The 13,461-nt window shown below is 40.3% G+C and overlaps 1 protein-coding gene across 2 annotated transcripts; it reads right to left on the reverse strand.

Annotated features, from left to right (window-relative positions):
- Positions 1–1,173: 1,173 nt before the first annotated feature.
- Positions 1,174–9,833, reverse strand: KRT28 (keratin 28). Of its 2 annotated transcripts, XM_017497160.2 has the most exons (8): positions 9,311–9,833; positions 8,783–8,865; positions 8,076–8,232; positions 6,074–6,235; positions 5,869–5,994; positions 2,802–3,019; positions 2,148–2,203; positions 1,174–1,546 (listed from the first exon to the last, which is right to left on the reverse strand). In XM_017497160.2, exons 1-8 carry the CDS (start codon positions 9,824–9,826, stop codon positions 1,404–1,406), a joined length of 1,461 nt encoding a protein of 486 aa, XP_017352649.1. In that variant the 5' UTR covers positions 9,827–9,833; the 3' UTR covers positions 1,174–1,403. The 2 variants fall into 2 exon arrangements, with proteins under 2 accessions (XP_017352649.1, XP_037583329.1); XM_037727401.1 differs by lacking the exon at positions 2,148–2,203 and having other exon boundaries at positions 1,410–1,546.
- Between the last annotated feature and the right edge of the window lie 3,628 nt (positions 9,834–13,461).

A 13,461-nucleotide genomic window follows, 5' to 3' on the forward strand; every position in this document is an offset into this window, starting at 1 on the left:
AACACTCCAAACCCAAAAGAAAACCCAACATCAAAACAACAAAATCCAGGATAAGTTGAAAGCATAAATGCAGATGCAGGGAAACAGCTTGATATTTTAGTGCCTTTAGTTGATACATTTTTCTTGATTGTTGAATAAGGAACCCCATGTTTTCATTTGGCACTGGGTCCTGCAAATTATGGAGCTGGCCCTGTATATTGTACATTTGGAAATTATTTCGCTGTGAATTTCTAGTATTTGCTTCATTTGATGGCTCTTGGCTGAAGATTTTGTAAATATCCCACTCTTCACCACTTTTTTGAATCCCATGTGACTGGAGGGTAGTGAGACAGAATTCTTTCTCTCACTGGAGCTTTTCCCTGGAGTCAGGCCATATATCAGAGAAATAAAGGAGCTGCTTTCCTTTTAGGCAATTTAATATTTGTTGGGAATCCCTACTGTACACTTTGATCCAGAAAGATAGAAATAATCATAATCACAAGAATCATGAGGTTCAACCTCATGAGGTTTCAAGTTGAAGAACAGGTGTTGGTGAGTTAAATTTGGCCGGCCATGTGTTTTTGTACAGACAGTGAGCTAGGAATGGTTTTACATTTTTAAATGGTTGAAAAAAGTTAAAAGAAGAATAATATTCCATGACAGGTAAACATATTTACAATTCAAATTTCAGCCTTCATAAATAAAGTTTTATTAGAACACAATCAAATTCACTTTTTCATCTATTGTCTACGGCTGAGGTTTGTAGTTGAAATAGAGACCTTACGGCCTGCCATGCCTAAAATATTTACTATCTGGGTTTTCACAGAAAAAACTCCTGACTCCTGTTCTAGAAAAAGTGTTACTAACACAAGCCATATTGCTGTGGATTTTTCCGGAGATTATCCTGTTTAGATGAGGAATGGTATCCTGGGTAATGTAGATAGAAGAGTTTGAGGGAGGCTCTTGGTAAAATACCAGGAATGCGTCATCTAGTGGTGAAACTTTTCAGTCACAGGAGAATTTCTGAATTTTTTGATTATTTGTCCATGTATATATGGTGTGATTTAAAGATTATGCCTAGTGAATGTTTAATATTCAAATGCCATGTGGTGGTATTGACTATTATTTAAAACAACAATGAAAGGCAATTAAAACATAGTCCACAAATGTTTCCCTATGAATTAGACATAGAAAAAAAATCACAAGTAATTATTTATTAGTCATCACTGAATGGAAATGGATGCATATCAACTTTTTTATTTATTTGAAACAAACACCCAACATCCTGTAAAACTAAGAAAACAGATATTTTTGCTAAGTAACTTATCTTTAAAAGTCAAAAGTGTTTATATTCTCCCTGATATTTAGAATAATGCAATTGTACAAGATCCTTTCCCAAATTATTCTTTTCTCTAAAACGACAGCTAGAAAGGAACCCTTTTTTCTGTCTTGCCATTGGTAATCTTAGATGTCTTTTCTTCAATGGAGTGAATCCTTGATGAAAGAACTTTACCACGCTGATCTATCTCTTCAACCACTGTCTTTACCAGTGTGGTTTTGGATAAATCTAGAAACAAAACATATGAATATATATATTCAACCAAAAAGGTTACATGACAATTCTACTGCTAGCTCAATATAATATATTATGCATATTTTTGGTTGAGGGAGTAAGTATATATTTATAATAATAGTTTGGGATAGTTTTAGCCACTTAAAATAATATTTCCTCTTCAGAACATTTTACCTAAAATTACTTAAATATTAACTATTGTCATAGTGTATGACTGCCATTAATGTACAAGTATTACTCCGATAGAACTAGAAGGTCAGAGTGCTGGCTCACACCCATAATCCCAGCACTTTGGGAGGCCAAGGTGGGCAGATCACCTGAGGTCAGGAGTTTGAGACCAGCTTGGCCAACAAGGTGAAATTCCGTCTGTATTAAAAATACAAAAACTAGCCAGGTGTGGTGGTGGGTGCCTGTAATCCCAGTTACTTGGGAGGCTGAAGCAGGAGAATCACTTGAACCCAGGAGGTAGAGTTTGCAGTGAGCTGAGATTGCGCCATTGCACTCCAGCCTGGGCAACAGAGTGAGACTCTGTCTTAAAAAAAAAAAAAAAAAAGAAAGAAAGAAAGAAAAAAGAAATGGAACTAGATTTTACTACCTTTAGGTAAATTCCCAGAGCTTCCTGATCCAAAGCCCTTTGATTTGGAGCAGGAACTGTAAAAGAAATATAGTTTATTCTTTTATATGCTTACTATCATTTAAGAAATATTCATTGACTCAATGAACTCAAGTGAACTCTGTATGCCAAAAACTGGTCTTACTTTTCTATAGAGGGAACTCTTAAGATTTTTATGTGCAGGAGCTGGAAGTAATTAAATGTTATCTAAAGAGAGAATATACATAAATCTTGTTTCTATTTGATTTTTTTACACCCAAGAATTTAAAACCGAAGGACATGCATACATACATATGGATCCCAGTAGTTTGTACAGAGCACATTGATTTCAGGGCAGCAGTGATATTAGGTATGCACTGAAAGAAGGATAAAGCCTGCTTGTGGGAGGTGGAGAGAATCCTGAAATCCACAGTGATTAACATGGATAACAGATGGGAACTGCTGCAGGAACGGTTCGAGTCATTTAAGGCAGAGGAGAACACTGTGATGTACCGGATTTGGAAGAGATGACTGTCTTCCAAAAAACGCAAGAGATGGATATGCTTTTCTGCAGTGGGAATGAAAAAGAAAAGACTTGGAAGTACGGAAGGCTAATGGGAAGCCTACATTTGTAGCTTTTCCGATGGTTTTACTTACTTTCCATCTCCATCTATCAGGCGGCAGTAGGTCTCAATTTCTTTTTCCAGGTGGACCTTGACGTCCAGGAGATGCTCATACTCCAGCTTCTGGCCCTCGGTCTCGGTTCTGACCTGGTGCAGCTGCTCCTCCAGGGCCCCGATCTGAGCCTGGATCTGCGCCAGCTGCGCACAGTAGTTGCTCTCCGTCTCTGTCAAGGAGCACTCCAGGGACTGTTTCTGAGGACATCAAGCCATGGCAAGGGATGAAAACACTCTGAGGACTAGTAGAACAGTGTTTCTCAGTAACCAGCAGTATTGCTCCCTAGGCAACTGTGGAAATTTGTGAGGCTTGTTGCAATCAAATGTGAAAGACAGGAGGCTGGCATTTATGAAGTGAGGGCCAGGCATGATGAACGTGGGATCCTGACATGTGATAAATGGCCCTTTTCCCACAAGATTTTTGATGATCCACTGGACGTTGGTGATATTTAGGTTATATTTCTATTAAAAGCAAATGATACATTAAAGAACCCTTTTAAGAGTAGCAGAATAAAAAATCGATATGGGAAAACTTATATTTTGAAATTACATATTTATTTCTGGGTTACCTGTTGTTTTACCCTTGCTCTGCTACTGTCCCTGCCAGTGTTCCAAGGCCTTTTATGCCACTGCTTTTTTTTTTTATTATTCAAATCCATCCTTGATTTTCTGGCTTCTATCAAAGATCTTTTATTAAGGTACCTGAGATTGAATGAGTGCCCTAACAGATGTGGGATTTCAAGACAAGAGCTATATCTCATAACACAATACAGGTCATTATTTCGACACTAGTCTTATGAGTATCATACTTCCTCTCTTCTAATTCCACAGTCTGTAATTTGTCTTGGCACCTGATCCCTACTTTAATTATGGTAATTTTCCTCTTTCCCTTATTATAGATAAATATGTCTGGGCAATTATTAATTCTTTTGATATTAGTTATTATCCAAGTGTCCACCCCAACTTCCACTCTTTCATTTTCCTTTTCTTATGTGGAGGAACTTCTTTTCTTACTTGGTTGAAAATGAGAGATTTATTATGAGAAGATGCAAGGCTCTGCCTCTTTCATTACATTTCCTAGGGTAGTTGGGCCCAAGTATTTACCTAGGAAATCATTTTATCTTACTCTTCTTTTTATTGTATTTATGACATTATACTTTAAAAAATAATTTTGTATATTTCTAAATATATTACCTAGTAACTTCATTCTAGCATTGCAAAGAGGGAGTTATACAATGTTTGTCATAACAGGCAGCCATTGGGTCCAATGGGGCTGAGAACCTAAGACTGACTTACAGCTACTGATTTAGGCAAACAGGTGTGTTACATGGAGGGTGCTGGGCTCTCCAGGAGCACCTAAGTGGAAGGAGATCAAGATGGTAATGGGGAGAGTAAGGCAACAGGTAGCAAGACGCCAGCAAGGTGTGTGCTTGGCAGCTCAAAACTTTAATTTCCCTGGTAATGCGTCCTCCTAGGGTATTCCCTTTTATGATTGCTAATCCGCTCATAAGTCAGAGGGGACAGCATCTCTGCTTCACAGCCTTCCATTGTGAGGGCTGGCTTGTCCAAGAGGGAGGAGAACAGGATGAACTTGGAAGTTTGTACATCACAGGAAGCAAACATGTGAATGTGTATGTATTTAGACAATTCTCAACTTACAAATGACTTGTGTTCTAACTCTAAGAGATGGAGTTTAGAATTCATTATAAGACAACAGGATCTCAGGTATGTAAGTTAGGTTCTATGCTCCTAGGATTCTGTAATTCAGTTATGTTCTGTGTTAAGTGGGCTTTTTTCTTGTGTGTGGATTATCCTGAGCCCAAATTATAGTGAAACTGGCTGCACAGACTCTAACTACTTTATAACATTCTTGTTTCTATGTGAAAATGCTCACAGTACTGGTCTGGGGACTCGAAAATGTATTTCCACCAACGTAGCTCAGAAATGGAGGATTCACCCACATGGCTCCTGCAGCAGGAAGAGAGTCCTCGGGGATCTAGTTCAGGCAAGAAGGGAAGTGGGGAAGAGAGGAGGGTTCCAGGAGCCCGCAGTGGCAGAGTGAGGGGGTCTCGAGTACCCACTAGCAGCCATGATGAGGGAGAGGAGAAGAGGGCTATGCTGGTTAAGTCGGGGTCAGTCAGTGTAAAAATGTCTTCCATCTAAATCCAACATAGGGAGAAAGCACACACACCTTTAGAGGGCAGCAAAATCAAAAGAATCTCCCTATTGCTTTGAATGTCTTTTCCTTCTTGGCTCACTGCACTCACTTGGATAATAGCTGCTCTCTTCTTTGTGTTACAACCTGGTGTCCTCAGGGGGCACGAAACCTCTTATGTGGAAGGGGGTCCTTAGACCACATGTATGCTGTAATTCTCAAAGTCAAGCCTTTGGGCAGTGCAGCTCACACTCTAGAAGGGAAGCCATTTTTAGTCCTGGGTTGACTCCATGCTGACGTTTTAAGTAAGCCAGGAGCTGGTGGTATGTGCCCAAGTGGCTGAAGTCCTGGCTCCTAGGTGTGCCCTCTGGGACTCAACCTTCACCCTGGACTCTGGCGATGAAGAGCCCGACAGTGCCCATGTGGCATTCAGGTATGGTGTGTACCCTCGCTTCCTCTGCCTGGTGAAACCACATGTGACTTCTAATATGTCTTCATCAGTATTCGGAGCTGCTGGTGTGATGCTCGCTCCCCGCCCTGTGTGACACTAGCCCCACACCCCTGATCATAGACCTGTGGCTAATTTTCAGGTGGAGTGTTCCTGCTGCTGTTTGCTCTGCGGACCTGAGCTGAATTACCCTAAGAAAGGACTTATGTGAAACGTCTATTTTTATGAAATGAGCACTGAGCAGCAGCCAGGAAGGAAGCCCCCAGTGATGTCAAGGAGGAAGAAAAAACCCTCTTTTGAGTGTCTACGGGTCTGTTTCTCCTGCTCTCCTCCACTCTCTCTGCTAAGCATTTGCCGGCAAAGGTATAGTAGGAAAAATGGGGAAGGGCTTCTCGGAGACTTTCTAGAATCACAGGATCCAGGCTGACCTTCGCTGTCACCTACCGTGGCCAGCTGGGACTGCAGCTGGATCTCCAGGGTCTGCAGGGTGCGCCTCATCTCGGTCAGCTGGCTCTGGGCAGAGGTGGCTGCGCCTGCGTCGTGGGTGATCTGCTGCTGCAGGGAGGCGCTCTGCAGGGCCGGGCAAAAGGGTCACTCGGAGTCTCCACCCGCCCCGGAGGCGTGGGCAGTGGGGCAGGGCTCACCTCACCTTCTCGTTGAACCAGGCCTCCGCGTCCCTGCGGTTCTGCTCTGCGAGGGCCTCGTACTCGGCTCGCATGTTGTTCAGCAGAACGGTGAGGTCCACCCCGGGGGCCGCGTTCATCTCCACGTTCACGTTGCCTCCAGCCGCGCACTGGAGAGCTTTCATCTCCTGGAGGGGAAGCACCAGTGTGGCTTTAAGGCATTGCACATTCTCACTGAGTCTGAGAAGTTTTCAAAGGTGTTACTTTGTGTCTCAGTTTGTGGTTGGGTGTATAATTTATGGCACACAGTTTTTTAATTGACATATTCGGTCTGTATTTATACCAATCATCTATTTAATTAGTGACCTGTTGGCCGAGCGCGGTGGCTCACTCCTGTAATCCCAGCACTTTGGGAGGCTGAGATGGGCGGATCACGTGAGGCCAAGAGTTCAAGACCAGCCTGGCCAACATGGTGAAAACCTGTTTCTGCTAAAAGTACAAAAATTAGTCAGGCGTGGTGGTGCATGCCTATAATTCCAGCTACTCCAGAGGCTGAGGCAGGAGAATTGCTTGAATCCCAGAGGTGGAATTTGCAGTGAGCCAGAATCACCCCACTGCACCTCCAGCCTGGGAGGCAGAGCAAGCCTCTTGTCTAAAAAAAAAAAAAAAAAAAAAAAAAATTAGGGACCTGTTGATTAAAATCACCACCACCACCAAAAACAGTCACAACACTCCAAGAGAAGTTATTTATTCTTTAAAATGAGAAAGGGATTTAAAGGCCAGAGAGTTACTCAACATATAGTTATTGACTAAATGTCAGATTGATGGGAATGGAACAGTGAAAAAAATCCTGAAATTTTGGGGTTTTGTATAAGATTCCATGTGAAGAAAACCTCTTGTTGCTGTTAACAGTTTGAAAATAAAATTGCTTGAAGTTATCTTAAGGGATCATGGTCGCAGAGGATATGGTAAATATGGTACTCTTAGGTGATGTTGAGATGTGACTGGCTTTTTAAAAGAAAAGTTTTTTTTTTTTTTAATTCTGATTCCTGAACAGTAATGAGGGACTTTTCCTGTCTACCCTCAGTGCAAGCAAAAGGTACCCTCTTTCAGGTGGTGTGTCATTGCAGAGGACAATGCATCCTGCTGTGATCCCTACCCTACTCCGAATGCCCTCTGCTGGCTTGGCTGCAGTGGCTGCCATTTCTTCTCTTCCTTCCCTGGGACTTTCTTTTCTTGCTGTCACGCTCTGCTATGCCTGGTGTACCTTTCACTCTCCTGCTGACACTTGCTGGTGGTCCGACTTCCAGTGCTCTGCTCTGGGACTCTTCCCTCTCCTTGATTCCTTTTCATTTTTTTTTTTTTTCCTTTCTAGTTTTCCTTCTCTTTCCCTTTCCCATAATTTTCTCACTTGGAACAAGTAGATGTGGTGTTTCAGCCTTTTCAAGTGACTAATGGGACACTCCTGTCGTAGCCATTTTCTGAAAATTTGTTGTCCATTGCTTTGGAGACTTTTGCAGTTACTTAGGGAACAATCTTTTATTGATTTATTAATTTTCAGTGGATCAAAGCTTCTTGATATTATATGTGAAACAATGAGTTTATTATTGTACAGGGTTCAACATTAAGATAAACTCAGACTCATTCAGTGGAGAAAAACACTGATATCTTTTCCTGTTTTGAGAGGTCTTTTGTTAGAAGGTTGACCTCAAGAGAGGCCTCTATGAACTAAAGAAATAATATAGTGGAAAGTAAGATGGTTGTATAGATGCAAAAGCAATGTATTCTTTTTAAATGGATAGAATATTGTATCAGCCTAAAAAAATGGAAGGGTACAGATCAAATGGTTAATATTTATTACCTTGGGGGCTGGGAGCATAAGGGCAGAGTGGGAAAAATGAAATTGTCTTTCTATCCCTTGGCATGAATAAATTACAATGAACGTGAACTACTACTGTAATTTTAACTGCAGACCCCCACCCAGTATTTACAGAATTGTGGTTGGACTATAAGTAAAGCCTCTCCTACCTCTTCATGGTTCTTCTTGAGATACGTCATCTCCTCATTCAGGGACTCATATTGCAGCTCCTGGTCAGTCTTGCAGAGTGTCAGCTCATCCAGGACTCGCCGTAATCCGTTGATGTCGGCCTCTACATTTTGGTGAAGTGTGAGCTCATTTTCATACCTTGGGGGGCATTTAAGTGAATTTCAGTGCCAGTAAGACTACGTCAAGAAACAGAAAAATTCAATCCCAATTGATTTAAACTGAAAATCAGAAATTGAATTGGCACTCTAAATAGTGTAAAAACATACACAGAAAGCCCTCTTCCATTACCCCCACCTAATTCTGTACAGGGTAATCGGCAGTTACTTAATCACACAAATTCCAATGACATGACCCAATTAAATAAAAATACACCATTTTGGAATGTTATTTTAGTTAATAGTTTTCCTTGGTTGACCAATGATTTACTGAGCATCTGCTTTGTGGCGGGCAGTGTATCCTAGGCAGGCAGAGAAATACTTCGATATTTTGTCCTGGGGTTATAATAAGTGTCTTAAAGTTGTGAGTTTAACACAGCTGTGTTGTGGTTGATTGTTATAATATAAATTCGTTGCTTCCTTTAATCTTTTAGGTGATAGTTCATACTACTTGGGATGAAATTGAAATTTTATTTAACAAATTAAATAGATAGAAAATTTTTTCTAGAGCCTGATTGATTTTTGCCACTTACTTGAGCCTGAAATCATCAGCAGCCAATCTGGCATTATCAATCTGCAGAATGACATTAGCATTAGCAGTAGTGGAGGAGATAATCTAGAATAAACCAAAACAGAGAACGCAACAAGTAAGTATGCTTTTATATAAGTCATTATTTTAGGAAATGAAAAATGTTACTCAGGTTTTTGAATAAAATCTCACTTCCTTTTGTGATAATCAAAATGTTTAAAATTTAACTTTTAAAAATTAAATCATGGTTTTATTTATTCTCATACACTCATCTGACTTTAGAACTATAATACTTTTTTATTCATATGTCTATGGATGTACTTCAACATAAACAATGGAATTAATAACACTCTAACTACATTAAAATTCATGAAGGGCCTATTTTTGGATAATAGGAAGAATTATTTTTCTAAATAAATAAATAAATACAAATTACAGATAACAGTCATGAAGCATTTCTTATTGTATGGCTTTTGCTAGGTATTTCTCAGTTTTAAATACTTGGAATAGTTCCAAATCTATAATTTCTCACCTTATTCTTAAGATCCTCAATTGTAAGGTGATATATGCTATAGTCATGATCAAGTCCACGGCAAGATCCAGGTCCATATTTTTCGTACCAGCCCTTGATTTTTCTCTCTAATTCAGCATTTGCCTCCTCCAGAGCTCGCACGTTATCCAGGTAGGATGCCAAGCGGTCATTAAGGTTTTGCATGGTCACCTTCTCATTTCCAGAGAGGAGTCCCCCTTCACTTCCAACAAAGCCAACACAAGCAGCATTTCCAAAGACACCACCAGCATGGCTCCCACCAGGAGCACTGCCCAAGCCTCCTCCCAAGGCACAGGAAAATTCACTTCCAATGACAGAGCTGCCACATGCACTGCTGCCTGCAAAGGCTGCACCTCCGTTGGGTGGTCTGACAGAGCCGGCTCCAGACCTTAAGCAAACATGTCGGGATCCATTAGAAAATCGGAGAGACATGGTGTTTTGAGAAATGTTCACCTTGTCTATGTGTAACTGCAACGTCCCAGGGGAACAGAATATCATGTACTGGTGATTTCCCTGGGCTTTTATATACAATTATTGGGGCATTCCTATTTGAGTTATATATGCCAAAAGAAAAATGGCATCATTTAGATTAGCATACAATTATGTGTAATTGGGTGATTTTAAAAATAATTAATGTCTAACATCCCTAGTTATTGCTTTGGGCTATTTGTTATCTTAAACATAATAGGGTTTGTTCTATTTTAAGTTTACTAATGTAACTTCTACTTTTGAGTGAGTAATCCTTTACTTTCATCTAGACCCTAGGCACATACCATCATTATCTGGCGCCAGGCATTATCAAATTTTTTATAAAGTTAAGTAAGATTATGATAGAGGTCTGTGAGGTACAGTAGGGTCTCAATTACCACTGAGGGGTGTAAAGTACTGCTAACTACAGAAACAGATATTTTATCCCACGAGAACAAAAAAAAAATGTGTTGTTTAGAAAACATAGGCTAGTGATGTCTCTGTTCTTACCATGATTGTAACATCTATTTATGATCTTGGACAATGACGCAAATATTGACCCATTATTTTATTTAAAATAGCATGGTTATTATGTCTGGTGCTCTATGTTAAGTGCTAAAATGACAGACATAGTGCTACTAAATGCAGAAATGAAAAAGGCATGATTACAGTCTTTAAGAAATCTATTGTCAGGTCCAGACAGGGGCTGGATTATGATTAGCTTTCTGTGCTAATTTAAAGAGTTTGTAATTAATCCTAAGTAAAAAGCAGAGGGCAACATAATTAGGTTGAAATGAAACAAGGTGGTCAATTACAAGGTTGGAGCAATGGTCCAGGTGAGAAGGATGAAGGCAGTGGGGATGCTGTGGTTTTGACAGCATATGGTAATATGATGAGTTTGTGGAGTAAGGAATAAGGGAGAATTGGGGATAACTCTTAAGTAATTAATTTTGGATTCTGGGAACTCATAATATTTACTGAGATGGGGAATATAGGAGAAGAAAGACACTGAGTTTAATTTTGGACCAACTGGATTTGAGGGGTTGCTAGAATGTTCCAGATGAAGATGACCGATAGAAAGAATGACTGTTTAGAATATGTACACTGAATGGGAAAAACTCCTGACTAGCAACGAGCAAAGGAAAATTGGAGGGTCCAGCTCTCATTTGTTCAGCCGAGTATTTGGAAGTAATCCTGGTGCAGGAATAGAAAGGATGATGATCAGACTGATGTGGGTTTTGGGATTTGAAGACAGGTCCAGAAGAAGGAAACAGTGACAGGGAAGTTTCTGGTGTTCTTGAGAAAACGGTTGAGGCGATTGACTATATGATCATATAGGAAGAAGAAAGTAAAACCAGAGGGACAGATGGACCGAGGAAAAAGGCAGAGAGTGAGCCATTGGGCATCTTTATGAGGTCATGAAGCAGGCGGAGTGTGAGGGGGAGATTGATAAAGGTGAAGGATGACAGGCTACAGTAGGATAGTGGAAACCAGAATTTAGAATTTTAAAGTAGGCATTAAGTTCAGGTGTCACCAAAGTCCAGAAAATAGCCATGGGACTTGACCCAACAGTCACTGGAACAAGAAGTCAGAAGTGAATTGGACTTGAAGGGCAAGGGAGTAGGAGGTCAGGAACTATCCGTCTATGAGGTTAAACGGGCCATCTAGAAAGGCATGAAGTTTCTCATGATGGCAGGAGATGGGAAGGAAGTGGACTGTGAGCCAGTGTCAAGGTTTTTGGACAATGAGGGAGAGGGGAGTGTGTAGTGAGGGGCCATTGGATGGCATTAGCCTCAAAAGAGGAGTCTTAGCATAAGAATTAAGTGGCACAAAACTAGATGTGGCACTGGGGATCTAGAGAACACAGATTCTGCCTTGAAGTCCTTATGCGAGGTGTGCGGCAGTGGGAGAAGACGGGGAAATAGAGGGGAAGAAGGTGGATGGAGAGGAGGTGAGAGGAAAAGATGTGGGAGAAAATGAGAGGAAGGGGAGAGAGATGGGAACGGAGATCGAGGATGAAGGAAAAGTTTCTGTTAGAAAAAGTCTTTAGGACAATTCAGCAGAAAGTGGTTAATGCTATTAAAAATCATTTCAACTGAACTCTTGCAGAGAGGTCTGCAGACAAGAGGTCTTCATGTAGTTGTCAAAATGTGGATAAAAAGAGTTTCCACTTCATAAGCTTGTGAGAAGCTAAATGAGATCATGCTTAGCACAGTGCCTGGCAAATGGAAAACTGTCAATGAATGGCAGCCATTATTATTACTGTTGTTGTAATTGTTTCTAACTGGGTGTGTTGAGTGTGGAGGGCTGGGACGTCAGGCTGGAAGGGAAGGAGAGGTGAGCAAGGAGAAGCCTCCTTTCTCTTGAGGCCATGGCTGTGGAGGGTGGGGGTGAAGAGAGTTGGGAGGGCAGGAAAAAGGAGAGACAAGACGCAGGAGGCACCTGGCTGTATGTGACTGGTTTCAAGTCCGCTTGGTTGGACTTGATTGGGTTCAGGGGGGTGATGACAAGTATAAAGTTGTTTTGCCACCAGGATAGTCAGGGGCAATCTCCTGGAACCGCCTTGGGCTAAGCAGTCTGGATGGAGCCTGGTCAGCTGGCACTGAGGGCAGCTCGTGAATGGCCTCTAAAATGCATTTTCTGGACAAAGTTGTAGGATATTCTTAGTGTTGCAAAGAGCTTTAGACATCACCTAATTCAGTCTCTTATTTGGCAGATGAGGGCAACTGAGACCCAGAAATGTCGAACAATTTGCTCAGAGTCATGAGGGTTAGGCCGGGTGAAAACTTGGCATATGTTCAAGATGACTTTGGTATTCTGGCACTGTGAGCATATTTAGACATAAATAATTATGCTGTGATGCATGCTTATACAAATACTTTATATGTTGCCATTTGTAGTCTTTTTGTTTTAAACATTGACAACCTTTTTAATATCTAGAGACTAGATATTATAAAATTAGGACTCATTGGTCCAGTATGTACACAATACACACAGTATAACAAAGTTAAATAAAATGCATGTAGCAAATAGGGAAATGGATAAGCTGAAATTTTCTAGTATGCACCATCCATAGTCCTAACACGCAAGAGTTGTAAAATGATTCTAATGGAATTGTTGAGATTTAAATACAAGAAATTAGAATATGAAAATTTATAAAGAATTGTAAATGTCTCACTTATTACTAAACTCCAAATAATAACTAGACAAGTAATTGGTATAACGTGTCTGCATCCTTTATAGGCAAATAAAATGTTTCCAAAAGACCATTTTACAACAAAAAAGGAAACAGCAATGCATTGCATACTTGAAAATTGCTAAGAGAGTAGATTTTAAGTGTTCTCACCACAAAAAATGATTAAGTTACGGGATAATGCCTGTGATAATTACTTTGAGCCACAATGTACACGTATTTTCTTTTTGCCTTTTCTTTTTAACTTTTCTTAATCAAAATAAATCTCTTTCATTGTTTTGTTTCTTTAAAAAGGTACACATATTTTAAAACATCAGGCTGTACAACATATATACTATTTTAATTTGTTAATGTAAAAAACAAATGAAAACAGCAAAAAGAAAAAATAACAAACTGTTTCTTTAAAAAGCACATGCTTAAATAAGTGGATTCTCCTTTTCAGCCAGCGTCTGTCATTAGGACTCTGGCGATC

Source organism: Cebus imitator, unplaced genomic scaffold (assembly GCF_001604975.1).
Source record: "Cebus imitator isolate Cc_AM_T3 unplaced genomic scaffold, Cebus_imitator-1.0 Scaffold228, whole genome shotgun sequence".
Lineage (NCBI taxonomy): Eukaryota > Metazoa > Chordata > Mammalia > Primates > Cebidae > Cebus > Cebus imitator.